This window comes from Drosophila bipectinata, chromosome 2L (genome assembly GCF_030179905.1).
Source record: "Drosophila bipectinata strain 14024-0381.07 chromosome 2L, DbipHiC1v2, whole genome shotgun sequence".
Lineage (NCBI taxonomy): Eukaryota > Metazoa > Arthropoda > Insecta > Diptera > Drosophilidae > Drosophila > Drosophila bipectinata.
Window position 1 is genome coordinate 12,150,722 of NC_091736.1, and position 26,865 is coordinate 12,177,586.

The window sequence follows — 26,865 nt, forward strand, 5'->3', positions numbered from 1 at the left end:
AGGACGCCATCTCGTATGGGAATTCGCATTGTGGCTCACATGGCCCCAAGGTCCGACCAAGTGGTTATTTTGTCTATATCCCATTAACACCGCAATGCCCTGGCTTAATTGCTTTGGCTTCATTAGGGTCAGCACAAAACTAACCGAAAACCGAAAACAGGGAAAACAAAGGAGAATTGGGTGGAAACTTTTAACTTTTTAATTTATGCATTGACAAACTTAAACGACCGACTGCGACTGGTGGCAAGACAAACAAAAAGGCCAAGTCTGTTCCCAACGCGATAAGCCGCACAGAGTGCATTCTTATACGGTCTCCTCCTCTTCCGGGGAAAGCGGAGAAAGTTGCAAAAAGGAGCTGAAAAGCACAAAAAGGGATAAAAACTTAACACAAATTCAAAGCCTTGATCCCTGTTTGGCTTAGTTAATTACATGTGCACTTTTAAAGACAAATGGTAAACACTTTGATTTACATAAATTATATAATTTATTTTTTGTTTAATTAAAATGCGTAGCAGATAACACAATTTGTAAACAATTATTTTAATAATTAAGTCCATAAATCCATCAATAATCGTGCAGTCCAAAAAGGCCATTTGCAAAACTATCAGAGCAATAAATATGTCCTGTCATCCTTGCTGATTGCCATGAAATCGGCTTGTGTTGAAATTCTACCATCACAGAGATATTTCGATTACAATGTAACAAGAGTTCCGACATACAAAGAAAATGAAACACAATTTTAACCTACCAAGATGGATTGCTCGGCTTTGACTGCTAAATCATAATAGGTTTGCCAAGAGCCAAGAGTAGAGAGCTATTAAACCGCTTTCAGCATTCAGAGCCAAAAACAAAGCTCGTATAGCTATAGAGTTGCGCAGAACTTGTGAAAATTGGTAAACAATTTATGTGGTCAAATAAAATTGGTCTGAAGTGGAGCGGCAAAAAGCGAAGGCTGAAGCTGAAGCTGCAATACCAGGCAGCCGTAGAAAAACCAGACACCACAAAAGGAGCAGAAACAAATTTATGGCTGGTTCAACCAACACCGGAAAACTAGCATGGCTGCATCAAAAAAAATATGGGAATATTTTGCAATATTAACAGAGGCGTAGTTATCACATGGCAACGAGAATCATAAACCATATCTTTAGATTTATACTTTTAATGAAAAATAAAGAAACAAATACCAACTGGAAAAATAATATTGTTTTATAGTCACTCTCTAAGGCTAAAGTACTAAAAATTTGTTAAAAATCAAAAAGGAATACTATTCATGTAATTTGGTGCCGTTGTAGGGTCTCATTTTTCGTAAGCCCTATACATTTTCAGAGCCAACGCCTCTGTGCATCTAAAATAGCTGCATAGATGCAGAAACCCAAACCAATAGGAAGCCCGATACTGGAGTTTTTTGAAGGGAAAAGGTGGGGGCACTCAAGGATATAAATTACATGCTTAGCTACTCATAGTTCCCCAGCCCCATGTCCCTTCACTATCATATGCAAAAGTTTTCCCCCATTTTCCGTTGCTTCCTGGGCGGGCGCTATATGTATGTATATGTGAAGGTTTGTTGTTGCAGAGATTATGAAATAAATTTCCACATGCCGCAACATTTTCGCAACCGCAAACGAACAGCAAATATTCTAGGTACAGAGTCTTCTTGGGAGTGTTGCACTTGAGATGCGCCCGTGGCGCCAAAAAGTAGGCAACGAAGCCCTAAATTACACTGCCACATCCATGGCAGCACCACTCTGCGATCCGGATTCGGGATTCTGGATTCTGAATGCTGGATTCTGGATGCTGGATTCCGAGTCCCGGAGAGCCACTGGCCATACAGCCGATAACAACAACAATGGATTTACATATGAAATATTTTCAATCGCCCAGGGGGTTTTTTCCGCCGTGTTTTCATATTTGTTCAGGCGAAGTTTGAGTCGATATAAGATTTGCAAGGCCAGCAGAAAAAAGTTGTGCATCCAGACGCTGGAAAATTTGTAAAGTTTCTGTCGTTTTCAATCCATATATTACCCCGAGATAAAAATTAGAATGGGGATTTGTGTGAAAGTTTTTCCTGAGATGGCACTTTGCCCTCAATGATGAATGAGCATTCTCCAAAACCAAAAAAAAACATCCCATACCGCCAGGAAAATGAATCCGAAATTCATCTTTATGTTTAAAGCTACGATCCATCAGAAATTCATACTTAAACGGAAAACGAATTCATTAATTATTTGATTGCATTATTATGCAATTGGCTGCTTTTGCATCGGCAGTTTCATGCATTTAATTCGATTATGCGATAAATATTAAATGGCTATCAAAAATTGAACTAATTCAGTAAATACAATTAAGTCTGCCATTATTTGAGCAAGAAGTCAAGCCAATTATTGGTGAATATTTATATGTGAATCGCTTCAGAATATCTTAAAACGTACTAGCACATTGGCAGCAAGGCTTTAAAAAATTTATAGTAGCTTTCATTTTTTATGAAGTCTTTTAAAGTTCGGTTGTGACCTCTTTCATAAAACATTGCATTTTCAGCCACACAAAAAATGAGGAAGTAAAAAATGTCAGGTCCAGAGAAGAATGCGACACCGTTGCAGGTGGCAGTAAAAAATTGTTGAAATTTCTCCAGGCGAAGCTCAGATCAAGGCACAGCTCATTAAACGATGTTCATGGTCGATATTTCACTAAGAAAAATATTATTTCTTCTTGAATTTCTCAACAAAGCTAAACTCGTTTTAATGGGGTTTAATTTTTATTTTTTTTGGACTCTAAAGTTTAATGAAAAATTTCAAAAAGCACTTAAATAGACCAAACTATTTAGTATTTCCACGGTGTATTCGTGCATTTAGTCCAGTTGTTGTATTTAAGCCGGTCACAGGATAATCCGAAAACGTCGGCGGCAACTTAATGCGCCCCTTGGCTGTGCTAAATAGCTTTCATTATTTACTTTATTCTCACATAAAGCCTGCGAAAGTTTTTAGCGAGCCATTTCAACTGGCCAGTGAGAAATTCTCGAAATAAACGAAATAGCAAAGATAGAGTGTGAAATAAATTTTCTGTTTTTCCGACTTGTTCTGGGAAGTAGCTCTGTTTGGTAAAGTAGTTGGCCCAGCCTGGTTTGCCCTGCCCGGGAGCTCTCCAGCAACGCCACTCTGCCGGCAATAAATCATTTCACATATCAATCAGTCAATCAAATAAATGTTTGACTGTCGGCCAACTCCGCCCCCCATCCGATATTGATTGTCCCACTAAATACAATTTTTGCCTAGTCAGTGAGAAGCCGAAGAGGGGAGGAAACCCGGCTAGGCAGTTGACATTTTACATCAACAAAAGCGGAGGAAATTGAAGGAGCTGTGCCGGTTCAAGACATTGTTGCATAGTTCTCTATAGCAACTATGGGAAATGTTTACGGAGGTTCCAGCGACACGATTCCCTGCAATTGACAAGTTTTGTTTGCTCCCCGGATAAGTTGGGGCACGCCCTCCTGTCTATCTTTCGGTTCATCTTCTCCCCGAGTGAATGTGAAAGGTTATCCCAGAAATTGGCCTGCCAGTTGAGTATTAAGTAAAAAAAAAAAAGAGTATATTGGAGATCCTTGATAGTTGCAATTTTAACGAAACTTATATTTAAGATATTCTTCCAATATTTATAGTTTTTCCCAACAATATTTATTTTCTTATATATTGCCTACCTTAAGTTTCAACTGATAAATGGCTCGTTATTTTCACGTTGTTTTTTTTTTTAATTTATTTTTTGAAATGTATTTTTGCAGTCATATTTCACAAACGTATTTGCGTACTAAGATGTTTTTTTTAAACTTTTTTTCTCTTCTTTGTATCCTTTGCACAATTTGGCAAACAATTTTATTTCATGCAATTTTCAGATGATTTATCTGGGAATCCTTTAAGACGCATGGACCGAGCATCCTGTGCGTCCTGGCAAAAGAGGATTTTCGTTGCTTGGCTTCCCTTAGCCGTACTCGGTTCCCTTTATTTTTTTGCTTTTGCCTAAGCTGTTTCTTCGCTTTTCGTTCGTCCTTTTGCTGCTACTGCTACTGCTGCTGCTTATCTCCTGTTGCGAATCGCGGAACTCGTTAAAATCACCTTAGAACACGTGACTGCACAAACATACACACAATCACACCAGAAGCAACAGCCTCGCACCGTAACACACAAACACATACACGCACCCGGGAAACCAGTTAAGGACGAGATCCTTTTCCGGATCGCCTTTTCCGCTCTTTGCGATTTCGGCAAGTGCGATGTCAAAAGCACAAGGACACCACTATCACAAACGCAGGAGTTCAATCCGCGGTTTCCGTTCCGGTTGCATTTACTTGTGTTTTCTTTTTTTTTTGTATTTATTTCAGTTTTTGTTGGCCGATGTTTTTCTCTTGTTCGCACTACCAGATGTGGAGCAAAAAAGGATGATGTCCTTACGCAAAGGCAACGCAATGTAAACTGCAGCGGAAGGCTCCGTGTTCGCCTCGCTACGAGTCCTTTGCACAGATTTCCCAATTGGCAAACAGGACGCGGGGCTAGCCGAACGGAGCTCGGAAAATCCGAGCTAGGATTTCGGAAAATCACGAAGCATTCGAGTCCTTGCAAGGGAGGAGGGCAGAGAGAGAGAAAATTCTGGCGAGAGAAAAGTGTGTCAGTCGTGGTGGACGCACAAACTTTCCCCTTCGTGGTGAGTACATTTTTCGAAATCAACTGCTTTATTAAACTGCTTTATTGACTTTTTGAACTGCTTGTCTTACTGCTTTCATAACATTCACCCCATTGCTCTTTTGTAAAATGCAGAATATTAAATTTTGTATCTTATTTATATAACATAAAATATCTTAACTTGTTTCAAAGTTACATTCAACTAAGAAAAAAAAAAATAAAAAATAATAAACAATAAAAAAAAATAATAAGCTAGAACTGGAAATAGAAAGGGAACTAGAACTATAGCTAGATTCAAAAATAAAAAAAAAAAACTTTTGTCAATTACAGGAAGTAAAAAATAATATGCTTTAAATATCAAAACAAAAAACAAAATAATGAAAATATATCAGAAACGAACCCTTGGATAGTTGACAGTAGACTGCTCCTAATACTAAAACATATTAACTGAGAGCAAAAGTTTAATAGGAACAGTCCTGCAGGGCACTTACTTAAGAAACCATGGTAAAATCGTAAATAACAAAAATTAAAATAAAATAATTAAAACATAAAAGACTTGATTCTTTGGGAAAGCAGAAATCAAAACACTCAAATCAAAACCAATTAAAATAAAATAAACAAAATTTAATAAAATAGTAAAAACAGAAGTGATCCAATCCCTTCCCATCGAATCTTACGATTGCAGTTAAAAAGACCCATAGTTGCAGAGAGCCAATAATTACAAGAAACCATGGTAAAATCGAAAAAAAATTAAAATAAAATAATAAAACTATAGAAGACTTGATCCCCTGGAAGGGAGGACTCAGAAAAAATAAATAAAATTAAAACAAGAAAAATAAATAAAATAGTGAAAATATAGTAGACCCGATTTGTTCGGAGGCCAGACAGCAACTGAGAAATTTTAATAGAAATCGTAAGGTACAAGATTTTTCCAAAGCCTTCCTAGCGAAGGTTATGATTCGATAACTGCGTTAATTGTAATCGTAATCTTGTCCTTGGCAATATCGTTTGATTGTTAGTTCGTTAGTAAAATACAGGGCTGTAAAACAAACAATAGTCCACAATAGTTTTTTAATGGTCCGCAGTGAAGTAGAATATTTATATAGTTTCCTAAACAACAAAAAAAATAAATTTTAAAAAAAAACCATCCCATATCCCAAGCAGCTGCATAACCAGTATTGACCAGGCGACTTCTTGTCTGGCCGATGAACCCTTTTCCAAATCCAGCATAACTGTAAATCAAATTGGCTGCCAAGACGTCCCCCCCAAGGGGCTTCTGAAAGCACTCAAGTGGAGCATAGACCCATGAAAATGACCAAACAAAACTGAAGCCGACCAAGAGATGGTATGGAAAATTAGTTGCCATTGGCAGCCGCACTTTGCGCCCGAAATGTCATAATCATAAAAATTTGCAATTATGCTGATGACCGCAGTACAGCAAGAGCCACTGACAACTGGAGCAAGCCATTTCCAGTTCATTAGCCCCACCACGCCCACTGCCACGCCCAGTACAACCTCCCGATTTGTTAGTGTGTGACCCGAACACACATACTGGAAGAATTTGTTGTGCTGGGAAGTTTTTCTTGGCACGCCTTCGAGACAGGGAACAATAATGCAACACAAATTATGCAGACAAGTGGAGACAACAAAGTCATTAGCCTCATTATCCTTGGTCATTAGAGGAGAAACGAGTTCAATATCCGAAAATAGACAAAATCAATACGAGATGAGGAGTAATAACAAGGCGTACGAATTTTGAATTAGTTTTCAATAGACATCAATTTATTCATATCAATTTTTGCGAGTGACTTTTTCGCTTATCACTTAATTCAGCCTGCGAGTACCTATTTTTCCGTTTTCTATTTCAGTTAATTTACATAAATTCATTTCTTACAATACATGATTTCGTTTAGTTTGATTTCATAAATAATTCACAATTTTTGCTAATACAATTTTCTTTTTGTGTGTTTGTTTTATATAAATATTTTCGAAATAAATTAATCGCTTAAAATAAGATAACTACGAGCTAGGGCGAACTTCTGATAACTTTTCCCTAGCACAGCTCTGCTACTTGGAATTTGAGTACAAGTGCGAGTATAAGTCAAGGTCGATGCCAAACTGTATGTGTGATGTCCTCACACGCGCATTTAGGGAATATTTCAAGAGGTTCTCTACGGGTTTCCGTTTCCGGGATTCAACTTCTGTGTTTTTTGTTTTTTTTTTTTTGTTTTTGTTATCCTACGACTACAAAACGATGCATGCATGCAAATAGTACCCACTAGTTGTGGGAGAGTAAATAAATAAAGGGGTGGTGGTGCTGGTGTGTAGTTGGGATGGATCACCACTGGTTGGAGGGACGGCGCTCAGCGCCGGGGGCCGCACTGCCGGAGAATCGCGGCGATGAGGAATTCTGCGAGGAGCTGCTGCTGGGCATACTGCTGCAGGCTGCCTCGCTAGCCAGCAGCGTGTGGATGGCCGCCAGCAGCTTCTTGCGAGCTCCAAACGCGGCGATACCCAGTTCCATCATGTTCTCTTCCGTCAGTGTGGTGAACACCTCCAGGTCGATTTCGTTGAGCACAAAAATTTCTGAAAGACGAACAAATTAATAAGTAGTGGCTGTATACAGTACACATTCCACATAGTTAGATATAACACCAGGCTACAAGGACAACATAAAGTACCCAATACTACTGGCTTCGGTTTGAGGACAATCACATTAAAAATTCAGAGCAATAACCATTATCAATGACGCACTTTATAAAACACATCTCAAATTCACAGTTGGTAAAATACATTCGTCATGAACTACTCACTGATGTAATGCTCCAGCCCCAAGCTAGTGAGAAGGGTCTGGATGTCCTTGTGCTGTGCCAGATGCATTCGGCGGTTCACTGGGGTGGCGTCCAGCAGCCCGGTAGTGGCGCTTAGCCCGTACGGAGAGCCCAGTCCTGCCGGCAGCCGCCATCCGTTGCCCATTCCGGGACCTGCTCCAGCTCCGGCACCGCCGCCGTCGTCTGCCGTCTCGAGCGGAGCTGGTGAGGTGCAACTGAGGCCCATGCCCATCCAGGCAGGGGTGGGAGTGCGAAGCTCACCTGCTATGGGTGTTCTCTCCATGGCCTTGAAGCCCAACGCCCGCTTCATGTCAAAGTCGAAAGCCCGATGGATATTGGCATGCTTGTTTCCGGCAGCTCCTGTTCCAGAGCCCGAAATAGATCCAGATCCGGACAGGTCGTAGTGCAAGCTGCGGTAGCTCTCGGCACTGCCAGGCAGCAGAGGAGCCCCTCCGCCTGACCCGTTGCCCAGGCCCAAGAGGACACCGTCGCTCAGGCGGCGACCCAGACGGGCACCACCACCTCCGCCGCCACCCGGCACGCTTCCTGCCTCACTGCCATATGTGGAATCGGGAGAATAGTGCGCCCGATTCGCGCAGCCCGCCGAGGAGGAGGTGGATGAGACGGCTCCCTGCAGCTGGGCATAAGGCGGATAGGACTGCTCCAGTGACGTGGTGCTGCTGCTGAAGCTCTGATAGCCGCTGGTGTTCTGACTGCAGCTGTTTCGAGGCGAAACGTTCATGGGCGGTGGCTTCAGCTGCCCCGTTCCTCCTACTCCGCCCACTCCGCCGGGCACTTGTAGGTAGTTGTTGTTGTGGTTCACACTGAGCGGGCGTCCTGCCTGAGCAGTCCCCACCTGACTCTGCTGGAAGGCGCTGTTGTGAAGCTGCATATACTTCTGAGTAGGCGCGCATATACCCGTGGGCGTGGCCAAGCCACCCACAGCCACACCTGCATTGGCATTCAGCAGCAGGTGGTTGTTGTTGGCGTAGGGCGTGAGCTGACCCGCCAGAGCAGGCGGAAGCAGGGATGGGGTCTTGGGGCTGTCCACATAGCCTGCTAGCAGGGCAGTCAGTTGAGTTCGGTAGGCCAGGCTCAGGTCCTTGTCTTTGGGCATGAAGTAGAGCTCGGGGATCTCCGGCTTGACGGAGGGCGTGGCCAGGCGCAGTATCTCCTGACGGGCTTCGTATATTTTGTCTAAAAGCGAGAGCAAAGAGTAGATATTAATATTATAGATCATAGAAGAATAATTTAATATTTTTGGACCTACCTATAAACTTCTCCACGCCCTTGACCACAATGGCCAGGGTGCTTTGGCGCTGCTTCTGGCGCAGGGTGATATACACGCCGTACTTGGTGTTGAGCCCCATTATCTCGGAGGCATCGTTCTGGTTGTCCGGAAAGTCAAAGATCAATGCTACGGGCAAGTTGCCTAGCAATTGTTGTCGTGCCAGGTAAACATTGTCGATGCGTCCGCTGATTGTCACCTGCGACTTCTTGAGCGGCTTAACATTCATGTCACTAAGATCGGGGAAGATGATCTTAGTCTGGGTGCGTTCCATGATGCTAAGTAGATTCACGTTATTCTTTCCCTTAACGATCTCGTGGTGCTGCGGCGAGATCTCCATCTGGACATTCACGAGAATTTGACTCTAAAAAGATGATTCTCATTAGAACAAAAATCTTGAATCATGTGAGTGCTAAACTTACTGCAATGCTCTCGCAGGCAAAGTTGATCAGCAATTGAGTGGCATCTCGGACTTGAGCGGACTCCCTTTCGGATCCCTTCACCAGCACTAGTGAGGTATGCAGCTTGGGACGGGTTGAGAATATGACCTGGAATGCGTCAGAGACGTAGAAGGATACTGATCTTTGCCCCCTACCCACTAGCTCACCTGCACATTAAACTTGCTCTCAATCATTTTGATGTAGGGCGTCTCGTGGTCCGGCTGCGGCTTGCTGGGTCCCATCACGGGCATCTCGAAAGAGATGAGCAGGGGCGTGGAGAGGCGGACCAGTGCCCGGGCTCGTTCCACGCCCTCCAGGCTGCCGCACAGCGACACCTGGTTGGACTTCTCAGTGGGATTAGAGCGATTGGAGTCGGGAAAGTGGATATGGGTGTGGGTGTCGTCCATGATTCGCTTAATATTGTTGCCGCCGCGTCCAATGATGTACGAGTGGTCCGTGTAGCTAACGTCCATTTTCATGATAACACGGGTGCCCTAAATAGAAAACTTAATAAATTTCTTAAATTTATTAAAAAGAAACTCACCCTCGAGTCAAGGCTGCTTAGGATGCGTTCCTTGGCCCGCTGCACCTGCTCCACTTTACCGACGATTCGCACATGGGGATCTGATGAAAAAAAAGCACTTAACAAATATTCTCCATCATTTTAAGATTTTTAAAGGATCTTACCCTTCTTACTCTTGGCGCCGATTTTGAGTCTGCAAGGCCAGCTCACATAGGTATCCGTCGTGTTCATGATCTAGTAAAACAGTTGATATTGGATATATTGCGAATCAAGTATATCAAGTCAAGAAGGATTATTGCCGAATTCAACAGTGACTAAAATGCTTAGCGCATACACTGAAATTTGTGGTAATGGGGTCGGACAACCAAACGAAAGACATGAATCATATAACTTAAAAATTTGGTTCAAAGAGTAAATAACTTAAGGTTCTACAGATTCGAAAGCATGTTATGTAATGTTTTGTAAATCACACAAAATGCAAGGCATTCTATGAATTGAAAATGAAAATGAAAATTAGATATTACTAAATGGTATTTTCATTTTGGGAAATCTAGTGTTTTTCAACTAAGTTGAATTAATATGTATATTATTTAGAAAGGTTATACTTACATCATCAAAGAAATACTCGGCTCCATTCATGCCTTCTATGGCACTGTCCGCTAAATAAAATATAAAGATAAGGCAACAATATTATAGCTATATCTTATAGATTTAGGGGTGTGTCTATTACCCTTTATCAACTGCTCCAACTTCTGGCGATCGACCTTGAACCGTTCGGTGTGCAGATCGTCTGGATTTTTTACGCCCAACTTCATGGCGATGGCGCGTATGTCACTCCAATCGCTATCCACCGAGGATATCTCGCTCTGGGTCTCGCTGGGCGCATTGCTGCCCATCGACGTAACGGAGGTCAGGGTCTGGAGGCTGGCCAGGGACCCAATACTCCCAGCCATGCCCACTCCGACACCTCCGCCGCCGCCGCCACCCACCTCAACACCCACCACGGGCGATTTGGCGACATCTGCGGCCGTCGGGTAGATGAGTTTGTTAAAGGAGGCGCAAGAAAGCATTTCGTAATGGGTCAGTCGTTTTGTTTTCAAAACCAAGAAAAAAGGTCGGTCTTTTCTGTCCGCTGATGGCTTACAGCAACGTCGAATATGGGGATGCGCTTTAGTTGGTGGATGGGTTTATGTGTGTGTGTTTTTAGGGTATGTGTATGGATGAGTGTGGTGAGTGTATGGGTGATTTCGTGAGGTGAGCTGAAGATGAGATATAAAATGCAGAATTTGGATCATTCCCATTACCATGACCTTACCGATCTAATGACTTCTTTGACATCCCATACAGTATGGGATAGGGAAAGCCGTGTCAAGACTCCAAGGAAGCAATTTTTTACGTTTCTTATTTCTAAAAATTTATTTTAATTGATTTTACTTAGCGAAAATTTTAATACTTTTTTTGCAAAACGAATTAAAAACACAGCTTTTCTACAAAATATAAAACACGAAATGAGTAAAACTTTCCTATGGCCACGAAAAGCTTATGCTAAATTTAACAATTTTTACACATTTTTAAATTTATTCCCTAAATGAAGTGATTGGAAATGATCGCCACCTATTCTCAACTGAATACTGTTTTGAAATATTCCCAGTTGGGTTGCTAAAAGGCTGCTATTCTACTTTGAGACATAACCTCTGAATTGTGTGCAGCGGTCCTGCCATGAGGTCTCTCGAAAAGGGAATCGAAATAACTAGAAACCGTAATACCGCTCGACACTTTCGCTCCACTTTCGTTTCACTTTCACATTTCTGGAATGGCGTCACTTACCGATGGATTGGCACCAGGATTGGTGGCCTCCTACTTGAGGTTGAACAGGCCCTGGAAGTCGAGGCAGATGGCGTGCGAGAGGTCCTGGACGAATTGGATGGCCTCGGCGAGACAAACGTTCATAACAAAATTACGTATTTGTTGGAATCTTTCGACGAAAGGCATTTAGGGTGTGATCTACTGGGGATCGAAGCGTATATATTTCAGTCTATATATATCAGTAATCAGTATATAAAAGTTCGGGTCGGGGTCGGGGTGTGTCGTGGTTGCGTCAGAATAGCTTGCTGGAAATTCGGGCGTCTTGGGGCTACCACTTAAAAAAGCGACTCGAAGGCAATTGAACGTGGCTGGTGGAAATTAAAAGTTAGCACCCGATCGATTCCCAATTCCCAATTTCCCCACAGGTATCCTAACTGTAGAACGGGATTTCGATGAATTTCGCTAGCCGATCGCAGGAGAAATTCTCTTGAATATTGTTGTTGGTGGGTCAATGAACCGCTCCCCCAAAACAGAAAGAGAAAACATGTTGCTAAGAACCCCAACAGCCGGAATGTTGCCACTGTTAAGTGCTTAACAGTGGGGCGAGGGTCTTGGCAACATTTTCATTCATTTTGGCGCCAGAATGTGGGAGGTGGAGCATATTGTAAAATATTACAACTTTTTGCCGCCAAAACAAGTACGGCACTTACCTCAAAACCGAGTTTCGTATCGCAGCACAAACAAAAATGTCTCAAAAATTAATTAACTTAAACACAATCAATTGTAAAATCAGTCTAACAAATAACACGCTCGTTTCACGTAAAAAAAAAAAAATTATATTCTCTTGTTAGGTAATTTTAGCTCAATTAATTTTCCGTCAATTGGTCAAATTAGAGTTGAAATATGGAGTCGGTTGGCAGTCGATATATTTTTTCTTCAATGTAGCCCAAAAAAATAGCCACTGCCGAAGTGTAAGGTGTGGTGCAAGAAGGTAACAGAAACACGTGTGTGGAAAACACAAATTGGAAATTCAATGAAATTATAATGAAAAGCGAAACTGAGTTTTTGTCCGAATATAGAGTTTTTCCGAAGTCAAGTGGGGGGAGACAAGTGCACCGCGCCTCCTAATTTTGCTAATAGTATCCCGTTTAATATTTTAATGACTATTAGTAATGAATAAATTATTCAGAGGGTTGTGCGCGGTGTGCTTATGTCGTCATTGAAGCGCGCTGACTGCGCTGCCTCGGCCTGGTCCATGTCCCAACTGACCTTCACACCGAAAAGCTTTGGTTGGGAGAGAGCGGGGCTCGCCACATGTTGTCCCCCCCACTCTCTGGCTCTCTTTTCGTCGCCCCCATACATTCGATAATTATGCAGTTCTTGATAAAAATCTTTCTTATTTTTGTAAAATATAGAATAAGTATACCCTTAAACATTTCTTTACACAAGTTTTTAAGTTTATTCTCCCCTACTCTAATTAGTTTATTTTAATCCCATAAATATTAATAAAATCCAACTATCTTTTATTAAAATTTTATAATCATTTCCAAGTCCAAGCTGTAGAAGCTGTCCAGCACCTGTTGCGATAGGGCAGGACTTCTATACTGGAGATCCTACTTTGTTCTATTGCTTGGCGAGTTCCAGCCTCACTGGGAACTATAGATACTCCTCAATCTCCACTAAAAATAAATATATATTTATTAATATTCATATGAATTTTCATGAAAATAGGTGGTGAAAAATTCACTTCAAGCTTTCAAACTTGTTTTTGTCCGGCGCAAAAATTTTCCGGCACTTTTTAAAAAAAGCTTTTTCAATGTTGGAAAACCTTAAAATATGAGAATTTGGAAGGATAGAAAGCTTTCAGGATTGCCAGAATGTCGAAAAAAGGATATTTTCTGGTATTTTTGAATGTATTTTTCTGGCAACGTTTCGGTGGAGAGCTTAAACAGCTCTACAGTGAGTACGAGAAGTATCCATCCTTAATTTCAAAACACCATTTTGAATATTTATTTTTGTTTATTTATGTGAAGTTTGCCTGCTTACGGTTATGGTACACACTAATATTATATGCTTCGCTTTGATTTTCATTCACATTTTACATAAATATTCAATAAAGTTGTTATTACCATTCTATTATTTCTATGCATTATTGGTAAGTGGTTTATATTATTTGTTTTTATGCATTTTACACCACGGTTAGGTTCTCTTAGTTCTACTTTGAGTTTAGCTTTACACATTTTCGAGTATTTATGGGGGATATGAATATTTTATAATTTGTGCAAATGCATTTGCTTTAGATTAAATTCTGGCTTAGCACATAGCATTTTCCTGCTTTATTTTTTATTATTTAAACATCTTAGACAATAACATAGAAATTAAATTACATTTATGCTTGTCCTCTTTCTGGTTAAATGGAAAAAAATAATTAATAGTTCCAATAACTTAAATAAATCAAAATTTTATTAATATTATGATTACAACACAAATAAGGGAAGACAATTTTCACAACACGATTTGATTGGAGAACTCTAGGCGCATGCACATTAATTTTACTTTGATTATACATCATTAAAACTTTTTAACATTTACATTTGTGTTTATAAGAATATTCAATAACATATCTCTTACATATTTAATTGTATTTACATTTTATAATTATTTTTTTAAGGTAATCAATGACCATTACAAAGCGATACATTATAAACCTGTTACAATCCCAAAAAATTATATTTTTAAAATATATTTAATATATTAACTATACAAATTTACAATATGTTTTTATTTTACTTTCAAATTCTAGTTGGAGTCACATCTATAATTTATCGCTTTATTAAGGTAATATTACTAAATAAACAATAGACTTTTGTAAACAGATTACTATTAGGTTTCTCATCTCTTATTGGATTACCAATTACTTCAACATTTATTAATTATATAGACAAAGGAACTATTTACCGCTGGATTTTTGATGGCCAAAAATGTTCAAATAATTGTTTGTTTCGTTTGAGTTACAGTAAAAATTAAGATTCATTTATTTTATCCATTGTTCTATGAATTCCTGGCTTCCTACAATCGAAGAACTATTTCAATTTTTAATTTTGCTTTTCATTACCACAACCGTAAAAAGTTCCTTTCTGTACAGAGGATATATATATTTTCGATAAAGGATATATTTTCTATTTACACATTAACTTTTCTCTAAACTAGTTTACTTAATACGTGTTCGTTTAAATATATTTATTGTTTATCTGCGTGTTTCTGGGATAGTGCTGCCTAGCTTATGTTAACCAAAGCCCACTTTAAAATGCACTACGGTACCCGAAAGCTAAGCTCAAGTGCAGTCTAAAGTTCAGCTTGCTGTACACTGTGAATATTTTTTGGATTCCCCTTGCTACCCACTTGGGTTGTTCTACATGCCCCTGTTTATGCTAAAATTCTTCTGGGCAACATAAAGGGTAGTGCAATTTATTCGCCTTACAAGATACATGGAATATGTTATTTGTTTTTCTTTGTGTATGTGACTTAATACGTATTTTTTTTTTTACCCTGTAAGCGCACTCACAAAAGAACTGTACAATTTGTTAAGAGATTATGGATCTTCTCATGTTTTGTTTTGTTCAGATGATTTATTTTGTTACTTTTGAAGCAATAGATCTGTGCTGATTAATATATTTGGAGCATAAGCTTCATGGCAAGAATATGCAAAGTTTAAGTAGAAATCTAGGAGTAAATATGTCAAACAATTGCCAGAAATTATAAAAATAAACTTGCATCATATCAGCAAACAATCGCTCATGTATGCTATGGTCAAAATGACGTAGAGTAATCCCAATTAATCTGCTTGGAAATGAAAACCTAGAGGCATTACACTTCAAAATATTTTTTATTTTATTAGAACTAAAAAATGTTACCAATATTAATATTCCCTTGAAATAAGTATTTATAGTAGTCTTTAAAAATTTTCATTAATAAACCTTTTGAGTTACTCTTTTGCGACTGCACTTTACGGGGTAGTTTTAATTATAACTGGTTTCACCATCTAGGTATTAATTTTTTAACATAACATAAATGTATTTCCTGTTATTAAGCTTTCCACTTAGCGGTTATAATTTAATAATTAAATATACCACGCTTTCGTATATCCCTGACCTTATGTATAACACTTAAGAGCTACTGCCAGGTCAAATTATGCAGCTGGCGAATTCAATCAATACTCGCATATACGTATGTATAATATATTAATTATACCATTCAACTTTTCACACAGTGTAAGCAAGGGCCGTGGCGAGCACCTTAAGCTACTTTCGGAAATGGATTTCATCATCAATTCGGCATCAGCACGCGCTCCAGCGCGTCTGCGTCGCATCCATCGGCTGCCGCCTCAAAGTCATCAATATTCGTTGATCCAGCCAACTGGCCACGCCCTCCGTACTCCCCATAAGTGTTGCTGACAGCCGCTTAATGCTGCAACTCGCGACTCCAGCAGCACTAGCAACAGCACCAGCAATATCAGAAGGAGGAGCAGCAGCCGTTGCACTTTCAATATTCGCTGCACCATCATCATCATCCTCGTGCAGGACGAGATTGCGATTTTCAGTTGGCATTGCCATTTGACAATTATAAAAGCATTTGACGCTCGATGTGGATGTGGATGTGGATACGGATGCGAATGGTGGCGCCTTTGAAGCTGTCACATCCTTTTCGTCCCTGTTGCTGCTTCCAGGCATTTGTTGATGTTGCTTCGTGGGTTGGTGTTGCCGTTTTTGTGGCACCTTTGCCCTTCCTGTTGCCGTTCCCAGTCCTGTTGTTGCCGTCACCGGCTTTGTGTATTGACAGTTGATAATTTGATGGGCCAGCGGGCCCAGAACCAAAGCAGCGAAAAAAGCAGCTGCCCCCGCTAACTGCCTGTTGATGCGGAGCTTCGTCATTTGGCCAAGTGTTGCCGAGAGTCGTGATGGCCAGAAACGCCAGAAGATTTCGTTCGCAGCTGTCGCGGCGCCCGATGCACTATTATCCGCTGGAAAAAAAAGAGAGGAGTGAGTACATCGATTCCATTAACGCATGTCTCGCTACTGAAGTCTTTTGTGAAATCTACAGAGGACTTAGAGCTTTAGGTTTTCTACTAAAAATTTAAGTTAATCTCTGAAATGTCCCCCTTAAAAAATAAACTACTGCACTCCTGATGGTGGGGTTGGGTATATCAATATGAAATTTGCATAAGTTCAGGGAGAAATGCAAGAATGCAATCTCCCCATCCCATTTGCTTATAGACGATGAACGGAAGCCGCGAGGGTTGAACTTCCGCTTTAGGGGTTTTCCTTCAAGGCTAGAACCACGATATTGTTGCCTGAAATCAGATTTTTCTATATCTTGCCAGCTACCACTTCATAGCTCCACCCACCAAATCGTCACTAAAGCAGTGAACTTCATTTTAAATACAATTTTCAGCTCAATGCGTTTACACACTTGTTATTCCTGGTGTTGTCGTTACTCTCGGTGTTAAGCAAATGTTGGCCCTGGTAAGTGGCAAAGGAAAACCGCAACGGAACTGCGGTAAAAAGGATATAGAAAAAATATCCATTTTAGCCCTGGGCCCCAATCACCGCTTCCGTCCTGCACCGTCTGGCGCAATTCCACGACAATCTTTCATGTCTAAACTAAGTTTATGCCAATTTGATTCCCCGCCATTTGATCCGATAAGCCTTCTGGTTGTTAGCAGCCTGGAAGAATGTTTATGCTGCACAATTTTATTTACATAATTTACTTTGTGTGCCCGTCTCCAGCAGGATGCAGTGGGCTGAGCTAAGCCAACGCAGTTCCAGTCCATGTCTGGTATTTGTTGAGCGATTTTACTTGCGGTAAGGGATCACTTTATTCTTAAGGATAAGCAGACATGATTTGGATTAAACTTTAAAAAGAGTGTGTGGGCTTCTTTAAAATATAAGTCCTAACCTTCTTAAGATTAGAGGTAGTTCTAAGCTTCCCCCTTTACAATTCCCCTTCAGCTTACCTGAATAGTAGGTCAAATATGATTCATTGTGATCCTCGAAGCCCCTATCGCCATTCGTGTTCTCATCGAGTGGGTAATTGTTGATGTCATACGATCTGCCCGAAGCCATTATCCTGGGTCGGTCCTCCTCGATGACGCTCTCCATTTCCTCCTTAAAGATGTCAAAGATATTGGCCGTGCACTTGAGCTAACAAAGGGGCAGCCCAGAGAGAAGGAAACTTTATTAGGACCTCAGCAGGGACAGATTGTATCCGTGTATCCGTGTGTGTGGATGGGTGGCACTTACCCTCATCTGACCCTTGAGAAAATGTTGATTGGTGACCATGAAATGTATGGCACTTGTGACAGATTCCAGGGTGCTGTTCTCCCGCCTTTCGGTCTGATACGTCTTTATGTGGTGCGGTGGTACCTAGAACCACACGGAGAAGTAGAAGATAAGAAGACGAATAGTGTCAAGTGGGTGCTCGAATTTGCAACGAAATCAATTTGAAAATATTCATCAATAGAACATGTAACACAGTTGCAGCAATCCGTTCGATGAAGTGGGGCGCCCCATGAAAGCGAAACTATCCCAAAAGCTGACACTTCTCCACCGAAAAATAAAAGAGACCACACCAGAGCGGCCCAGGCAAATTTATAACTTATGAATGATGAATAGATTTACGCTTGAGTGATTAACTAGAGCAGAGAGACCAGAGCGACAACGACGAGGATGAGGATGAGATGATGACGATGATGATGATGGTGATGGTGATGGTGATGGTGATGGCATTGGTGATGGTGATGCTCGGAATGGAAACGTTGAAGGGGGAAGGAGCCAAAGGACATGGGTGAGTTGTGCTGGGAAGACGAGGCCACTTTGTTTGCGGTGAGTTTAGTTTGAAGTGCCAGATACCGTTGGCCTGACCCACCCATCCAACCATCCAAACACCCACAACTGACAGCACACATGACGGCATCGGGTCGGTGGGTGAGTGGTGCTCCTGTTGAAATGCGCTCGTTAGCTAAAAGATCAAGTGGCCGCACCCACCGCATGGTGTAGGCAACACTCAAGTGCTGTTGTGTTAGTTTCCATGCTTTATTTTTATATGTTTATAAAAATATAAATAAATATATATTTTTGCTGAATTGCTCCGTCGGAGGGCGATTAACTCTAGAACTGGGCAATACTTGCCAGATTTTCGTTTTAAAATGAAATTTTATCTATTTCTCCTTTCTGTTAAATTTGCATCTACTCTTTACAAATTTGATATTTTGATAGATTTTCCAATTTAATAAAATGTATCACTTTTATTGGCAAACCATAAAGTAAACCGAAGAATATATTGTAATGGAGGGTATATTTCAATGAGAAATTCTAAGAAATACAACTTCCTTTTAAAGTTAGTAAATTAAAGAAAATTTATAAGCTTTAAGTAGCCTTACTGCAAAGCTTTGTCCAGGTTACTTTCCATCTTGAAACTCCATTGTTATCATTTTAAAAGAATAACCTTTAATCCTACACCTACTGACCTACAAAGCTTACTTCATGTTCCGCAGGACTATCCATTGACTTAACCCTTCCCACTTCGGCCCTCCAACAAGCCACACAAAGGCCGCAAATTTGAATTATGACTTGAGGGGGGCCACTGACATTGACAACACATTTACTATACTCCAGCTGCCAGGAGCTAACCCCGAAGTCTGGAGTAACAATAACAATACCACCAGCGAATGTCTGGGAGGCGGGTAATGTTTTCGCAGCTCCATAAAAACGGAACCAAGAAGAAAAACTAGCTGACAACCTAAACGTTTCTTGAAAATCCGAACAGAAAATGCCAGGACATGTCCGCCGTTTCAACACAGGACCGCCTACCTTGCCCCTGCTCCCATTCAGTCCGCATCCTGCCTCCCTCTGACACCTGTGCAATCATGCGGAGAGACTTGACAGCAGCTGGGCGCAAACTGGCAGGAGGCAGTGTGACCTCCTGTTGGAGTCGACTGCTGTGGTTGCGGCCATAAAACATCCAGCCCAGCAAAAGCGAAAGGCATAAAAACTGACGGCATTTCAAAAAATGTATACATCCGAAGAAAAAGTGCAAAGTGGAGTGAGTCTAGGCAAATATAAATGCCAAAGATGTGGCGCCGGAGAATGGAAATGGCGCACGCACAGGTGCCAAAAAGTATGCAACAGACGAGAAATGAAAAATCGCACACACCAGCATAAAAAATTGCAAACCCAATACTCACGTTTCAGCTAGTTTTATTTTTATTTTTTTCTGCCATGGAGTATTGATCATGAACTGGGGCGTAATTAAAGAGTTTACCCTTTAATGAACAAGTAAAAATGGTTTGAGTCATTATATAAGAGGTCTTTTTAAACAAACGCTCTTTTAATTCAATACATTCTTTTTGGCAGGATATGTTATTTTAGACAGTTCTAAGCCAGTATTTCAATCGTACATCCGCGACTAGAAAATCTAATATCGAAAAGGTATATCATTCATCGATAGGATAATTATAATAATTATTTTCTGAGTTTTTTCTGAAAATATCCATAATATTTTCCTATAAAAAATCCATCCTGAACACCTTGTTGACCAAGCTAAGAACAAGATGGCCAAAATCGTTTCTTTTGAGACACTTCCTAGCCCATATTCTAGTTATTTTTTATCGGATTTGGAAAAGGATTACCATTCACTAATCAGGAAACTCATTGGCTTAAATCTGCATCAAAACATCACCCCAATCGAGAAATAAAATTTTTGGTCGTTTTTTGGCCAAAATCATGATGTTACCCCTATGAAAAATTGCGAAAATCGGGTAAGATTTTAGTTGGCCAGGTTTTGATGCAGAATTATTCTACTAGGAGATCTAAGACCGGGAAGGTATATCATTCATCGATAGGATAATTATTTTCCGAGTTATGGATATTTTCCTGAAATAAATCCATCCTGAAAACCTTGTTGACCAAGCTAAGAACAAGATGGCCAAAATCGTTTCTTTTGATCCACTTCCTAGCCCATATTTTAGTTATTTTTTATCGGATTTGGAAGAGGGTTATCATTTACTAATCAGGAAACTCATTGGCTTAAATCTGCATCAAAACATCACTAAAATCGAGAAATAAAATTTTTGGTCGTTTTTTTGGCCAAAATCATGATGTTACCCCTATGAAAAATTGCGAAAATCGGGTAAGATTTTAGTTGGCCAGGTTTTGATGCAGAATTATTCTACTAGGAGATCTAAGACCGGGAAGGTATATCATTTATCGATAGGATAATTATTTTCCGAGTTATGGATATTTTCCTGAAAAAAATCCCGCCAGAAAACCCTGTTGACCAAGCTAAGAACAGGATGGCCAAATTGGTTTCTTTTGAGCCACTTCCTAGCCCATATTTTAATTATTTTTTATCGGATTTGGAAAAGGATTACCATTCACTAATCAGGAAACGCATTGGCTTAAATCTGCATCAAAACATCACCCCAATCGAGAAATAAAATTTTTGGTCGTTTTTGGCCAAAATCATGATGTTACCCCTATGAAAAATTGCGAAAATGGGGTAAGATTTTAGTTGGCCAGGTTTTGATGCAGAATTATTCTTCTAGAAGATCTAAGACCGGGAAGGTATATCATTCATCGATAGGATAATTATTTTCCGAGTTATGGATATTTTCCTGAAAAAAATCCCGTCAGAAAACCCTGTTGACCAAGCTAAGAACAGGATGGCCAAATTGGTTTCTTTTGAGCCACTTCCTAGCCCATATTCTAGGTATTTTTTATCGGATTTGGAAAAGGATTACCATTCACTAATCAGGAAACTCATTGGCTTAAATCTGCATCAAAACATCACCCCAATCGAGAAATAAAATTTTTGGTCGTTTTTTGGCCAAAATCATGATGTTACCCCTATGAAAAATTGCAAAAATGGGGTAAGATTTTAGTTGGCCATGTTTTGATGCAGAATTATTCTACTAGGAGATCTAAGACCGGGAAGGTATATCATTCATCGATAGGGTAATTATTTTCCGAGTTATGGATATTTTCCTGAAAAAAATCCATCCTGAAAACCTTGCTGACCAAGCTAAGAACAAGATGGCCAAAATCGTTTCTTTTGATCCACTTCCTAGCCCATATTTTAATTATTTTTTATCGGATTTGGAAAAGGATTACCATTCACTAATCAGGAAACGCATTGGCTTAAATCTGCATCAAAACATCACCCCAAGCGAGAAATAAAATTTTTGGTCGTTTTTGGCCAAAATCATGATGTTACCCCTATGAAAAATTGCGAAAATGGGGTAAGATTTTAGTTGGCCAGGTTTTGATGCAGAATTATTCTTCTAGATGATCTAAGACCGGGAAGGTATATCATTCATCGATAGGATAATTATTTTCCGAGTTATGGATATTTTCCTGAAATAAATCCATCCTGAAAACCTTGTTGACCAAGCTAAGAACAAGATGGCCAAAATCGTTTCTTTTGATCCACTTCCTAGCCCATATTTTAGTTATTTTTTATCGGATTTGGAAAAGGGTTATCATTTACTAATCAGGAAACTCATTGGCTTAAATCTGCATCAAAAAATCACTAAAATCGAGAAATAAAATTTTTGGTCGTTTTTTTGGCCAAAATCATGATGTTACCCCTATGAAAAATTGCGAAAATCGGGTAAGATTTTAGTTGGCCAGGTTTTGATGCAGAATTATTCTACTAGGAGATCTAAGACCGGGAAGGTATATCATTCACCGATAGGATAATTATTTTCCGAGTTATGGATATTTTCCTGAAAAAAAAAATGCAGCTAGAAAACCTTGTTGACCAAGCTAAGAACACGATGTAATCCGAATGTGCTAAAGCTATAAGTATTACCTTTAAACGGTTATTTAAGCTTATTAATTAAGCCGTAAGCTTTGAACAATTTCCAAGATAAATATATCAAATAAATAAGTTTCTTTTCAACAATGCAACAAACCCATCCTTGATCAGTCAAAATGCAGGAAACCCCAAAGTGCCGACTCACCAAACTTGGAATCAGCTCCCAACCAATGACTAATTGAAAAACTGGCTGCCATCAATTGAAAGCGATCGGAGTTCTCAGACCTCGGGAGGCCCCCACCTTTGCCGACTGCCCGCTAATTGAAAGGCGAATTAGGCGTGGCATGCGCGGGGGTATAACATTGGCAGACGAAACCAAAACTTACCACAATACCATTAATAGTCCATGTCAAATTAGCAGCCGGTTTGGAGTATTTAATTGAGCAATTGCCGTCGACCAAATCGCCAATGCGATAACGTGCCTGTATCCCGGTAACCACAGCGTGCTCTTCCGGTAGCTCTGCAAAAAGATGGCCAAGAGAGAGAAAGAGACAGAGAGCGTGAGTAAGAGTGAGAGGGGTAATTGTGTGAGTCGAGGAATGGAAATGTAAAATTGGCCAGAAAGAGGGCCAAAAAGAGGGCTGAAAGCGCAGCCACGGGCTCAAACACATTTGTTCTAATTAATTTGTTCGCCGCGACCGCAGTCTTTTCTTTTTTTCTAGCCTTTGCATTTTTCAATCTCGTACATATTTTGACTTCTTGTTTCTTGGCCAGAAGCACAGTGGATTGAACGCAAGTTTTCAGAATTATTTAGATTAAATTTCTAGCAAAAAAATATATTTTAAAATATATACGAAGTGAAGATGATATTATTTATAAAATATATTTATTATAACCCTTTCCCTTGAACTAATGTATATATTTATTTATGTTACTTACCAACTACCTCCATTTCGCCGGACACCATGGCTGTTTGGAATGTGGGAGCCTCCACGGAAATTTCGCATGTAAATTTACCCGAAATATTCAACGGAACCGACTGCAGCACGACGTGGCTCTGATTCGAAAGGTTTCGCTGCAAAGAGAAAGCCATAGGGAAAGTGAGTGAGGCGGGCAAAGAAAGCGTGAAAGGAAATGAAGAGCGTAATAAAAATTAGGTGAGCCAAAATTGGCTGGACGCGCTGCATAGAAATTCAATATAACCCAACGCCAAGATGAAAAGTGAAAAACAGCGAAACGAGAGCAGCACAAAGGGGGGGAAAAAATAGGAAAATAGGAATATGTTTTCCCAGTTATGAATAACGAAAAGCACAGCTGCTGGAGGTGAAAGATAGGAAACTTGGATGAAAAGTGACTGCAAATTGAGGGTATAAAGGTGAAGAGTGAATTTAAGGTTGAAGGGGTCAACGGGCTTTGATTAAGATTTTCTTTGACACAAAGCGAGTGGGCCCTCAGGATGGCTCTTAAGCCTCTCAGCTGTTTGGCGGGAAAAAGCCTAATCCTTTTCGGTTGGCAAACCCCTCTAGCCAATACATACAAGCCTTAATTAAAATGGACTTAATATTTTCCATAAATCTACTAATTTTTCATTATTTAATGAGAAGAATTTAAAGGCAGTTGCCATTCACAACTTTCATGAGAATACAACATTTTTAATATCTCCGATCTTGTCACCATCGTGTTGAACATTTGCCCTCAAACCTTTTTAAATTCAGATTTTTTACAGACTCGCAGTTTACTGGTATTTAGTTGCTTTCGGGGATCTATTTAACTTTTCAACATTTTATTTTGATTAAAGCCCTTGCGACACTTAATTTTTCCGACAGAAAATGAGAAAACCTCATACAGAAATTCATTTAAAAAAATCAAATTTAATTTTTATTTAATATCGTGTTTAAAATGCTGAAATATATATACATACGTATATGTTTCGTTTATTCGGGGTTACTCAATGGATTGGCCCCGGCCGGAGAGGTCGGAGGTTGCTAAAGGATCATTAACTGAACTTCGTTTGATTGTTTAACCCAATTAGTTGTTTCCAATACCATTTTGGCCACTGTGTATTCCCATGTAATAATTAAACGTTAACCTTAATACCCTTGAAAGGGGTCAAGTGACATGTTGTATGATTTATTTTAAAGCTCTTAAATTTGAATTCCTTCTGGGAAATTTTTTACTTTATTAAATAAAAAAACAAACTACTTATGACAACTATCCCACTCTTGCAGAGTATTTAAAGCTTCGTTGCTTGGCAGTCTGAGCTCTTACTCCTGTGAGGCTTTATGCAATCTGTATATATTGTTTTTTAATGAGCCGCAAGTCAATCGCAAGCGCGACTAATTGGCCACGCCCAGCAACTCTTAACGGTTCTACGGATGTACTGGCATAATTATAACGAACGGTGGGACAAATAAGCTGGCAAATGTCGTTATGAAAGCCAAGTCCACCGGGAAACAGGCTTAAAGGGTGCTGGCAATCAGCCATTATGGATATAATTTACACGCAACTGTAGTAACATGTGCCCGTAATGGATATATGCACGATGTACATACATATACATACATATATGTAAGAGAATATAGGCAGACATCTCTGGCAATATCTGCTTTGCACTCACCTCAACGTTGAGACCACTCGTCATGGCGAAGACCTTCATTGCAGGATTCTCCTTGGGCGTGTAGCGATAAAATTCACGCTTGCCCTTATACCATTTCACCGAATATAGAGTATCATTCTCCATATCGTAATTACACGTGAACAGAGCGTTGCTGCCACGTTTCACCGCCTGGGGAATCATTACCGAAACATCCTTAAGTGCCACAATAAAATCTGCAAATAAAATGAGATTCGTTGTGAGTGTAAGATGAAAATATCATGGAAACGTTAAGGTTATTGTATAATAAAATCGGGAAAATAGTAGAAAAATTCTGAGATTGAAGTTTAAACTAGAATATTTAAAGTTCGAATGGATGTACCTTCTGACTTTCATAAATTGACAAACAGCTTTAGTTTTATTGGTTTTTTCTAAGCTACATGTGAACTTATTTTCTCTTGTTTCAGCTTGTTCAGTAAGCCATTTTCAATCCCCCCATGCCAGTGACAACTTTGACCTCAACTACAGGGTAGCGCAAAACCAGGAAAGGAGAGTTGCAATCAGACCTTTCCCCCAACACCTTTCACTTCGATGAAAAACACAACGCTAACGCCCGGTGGAGGCTAACTGCATACCATGGGAACCTGCCTTTTGATAATCGAGAGAACATCTAACCTCTGACCCATGCCCGCAGTCCGATGTTTCGTATGACAACAGAAAAAATGGCAAACAAAGTACTATCCGAACTAGCCGCCAATTTCTCTCTAGTTTTGTTTCCATTCTGTCTTGTTTTTCAATCATTTGTCTACTCTGCTGTGAGGTTTGACCGTGGTGATCTATATAGTTTTAAAAATAGTCTACAAAAAATTGTATTATTTTAACAAAACATTATCTACTAAAAAGATATTAGTTCTACTTCAAAAAACTATCTATATCTTTTAGAACTTTAACTCTTTGGAGTCTGATTTAAATAAATATTATATTTTGTTTTTTATCATAGTTCATCGATCTTAGATCCCATCCTTTCTTATCTTAAAGGTCATTAAAAGGGTATTTATTACTTCGGATTTGACATATCCTTTATTTTTGTTTTGAAACTATTTCCAAAGCTTGGGCTTCTCAGTTTTGTTTTGTTTGGTTGCCTTTAGCTTGTTTTTTTTCTGATTCCACTGCTACCCAATGCTTTTGTTTCGCATATTGACCCATATAACGAGCGAGTATTTTGTTTAGCTTCTCCGCCCCCTGGCCCCACTTGATGTGGCTGCATTTATCGCAGCGCGAGGGCTGAAGGGCGTATAATATTGTCCTTCAGCTGCACATTGTTGTTTAGCACTGACCAACCAATTCCGATCTCCTCGGCCCCACTCCACGTTTTAGCTCCCGAACAACCGCAGCAAGAACAACAACTTTCCCTGGCATTTTATTTTGTTATAAAAAACTTTTACAATCTACGTTTGTTAAGTATTTTAACGGCTTTCTATAGGTGGGTGTGTAGGTGAGGATGGTGTTCTCGGTTTCCTTGGTTGTGCCACCGCGTGTGCGTATATATATATATATATATATATATATGTGTGTGTATAAACCAATGAAAATTGCAAGGGCAACTCTTCGTATCATTCACTTTTCGCCCCCTGGACTGTGGCAAGGTAAAGGTAAAGTTCCCCGTCTGCTTTGGGTGTTTATCTGTCAGTTTATGTTTACAAATGTCCACTTTTAATGGTGCACCATTTAGCTGCACAGACCTCAACTGGGACAGAGTAGGGTCTTCGGTAGTTCAGACTCAGAGGATATTACAGTATGTATGACAAGGATTATCATACATATTGTAAACTCCCACCTCCATCTTCTTAAAATTTCAAACGGCCCTTGAAAAGTGTATATTTTAAAACAAGTTTTTAATAAAAT

General features: G+C 39.9%; 3 protein-coding genes across 5 annotated transcripts in view; all 3 read right to left on the reverse strand.

Annotated features, from left to right (window-relative positions):
• Nucleotides 1-6,420: 6,420 nt before the first annotated feature.
• On the reverse strand, nucleotides 6,421-10,833 carry BicC (protein bicaudal C). The gene is made up of 9 exons (XM_017241675.3): nucleotides 10,480-10,833; nucleotides 10,359-10,408; nucleotides 9,914-9,983; nucleotides 9,771-9,850; nucleotides 9,394-9,720; nucleotides 9,209-9,334; nucleotides 8,769-9,150; nucleotides 7,481-8,695; nucleotides 6,421-7,253 (listed from the first exon to the last, which is right to left on the reverse strand). Exons 1-9 carry the CDS (start codon nucleotides 10,817-10,819, stop codon nucleotides 7,006-7,008), a joined length of 2,838 nt encoding a protein of 945 aa, XP_017097164.2. The 5' UTR covers nucleotides 10,820-10,833; the 3' UTR covers nucleotides 6,421-7,005.
• A 141-nt stretch (nucleotides 10,834-10,974) lies between these two features.
• Nucleotides 10,975-12,792, reverse strand: LOC108125466 (uncharacterized). 2 transcript variants are annotated; one of them, XM_070277006.1, is made up of 3 exons: nucleotides 12,266-12,792; nucleotides 11,577-11,753; nucleotides 10,975-11,008 (listed from the first exon to the last, which is right to left on the reverse strand). In XM_070277006.1, exon 2 carries the CDS (start codon nucleotides 11,739-11,741, stop codon nucleotides 11,607-11,609), a length of 135 nt encoding a protein of 44 aa, XP_070133107.1. In that variant the 5' UTR covers nucleotides 11,742-11,753; nucleotides 12,266-12,792; the 3' UTR covers nucleotides 10,975-11,008; nucleotides 11,577-11,606. The 2 variants fall into 2 exon arrangements, with proteins under 2 accessions (XP_070133107.1, XP_017097165.1); XM_017241676.3 differs by having other exon boundaries at nucleotides 11,577-11,756.
• A 2,750-nt stretch (nucleotides 12,793-15,542) lies between these two features.
• Nucleotides 15,543-26,865, reverse strand: part of beat-Ic (beaten path Ic) — a 54,850-nt gene continuing 43,527 nt past the window's right edge. For both annotated transcript variants that reach the window (XM_070277718.1, XM_017241632.3), the window contains exons 3-8: nucleotides 24,985-25,196; nucleotides 23,307-23,442; nucleotides 22,754-22,887; nucleotides 17,855-17,977; nucleotides 17,569-17,755; nucleotides 15,543-16,575 (exon numbers count right to left, since the gene is read on the reverse strand). In XM_070277718.1, coding sequence (XP_070133819.1) covers nucleotides 15,893-16,575; nucleotides 17,569-17,755; nucleotides 17,855-17,977; nucleotides 22,754-22,887; nucleotides 23,307-23,442; nucleotides 24,985-25,196 — 1,475 coding nt within the window. In that variant the 3' untranslated portion in view covers nucleotides 15,543-15,892. The remainder of the gene's footprint in view (nucleotides 16,576-17,568; nucleotides 17,756-17,854; nucleotides 17,978-22,753; nucleotides 22,888-23,306; nucleotides 23,443-24,984; nucleotides 25,197-26,865) is intronic.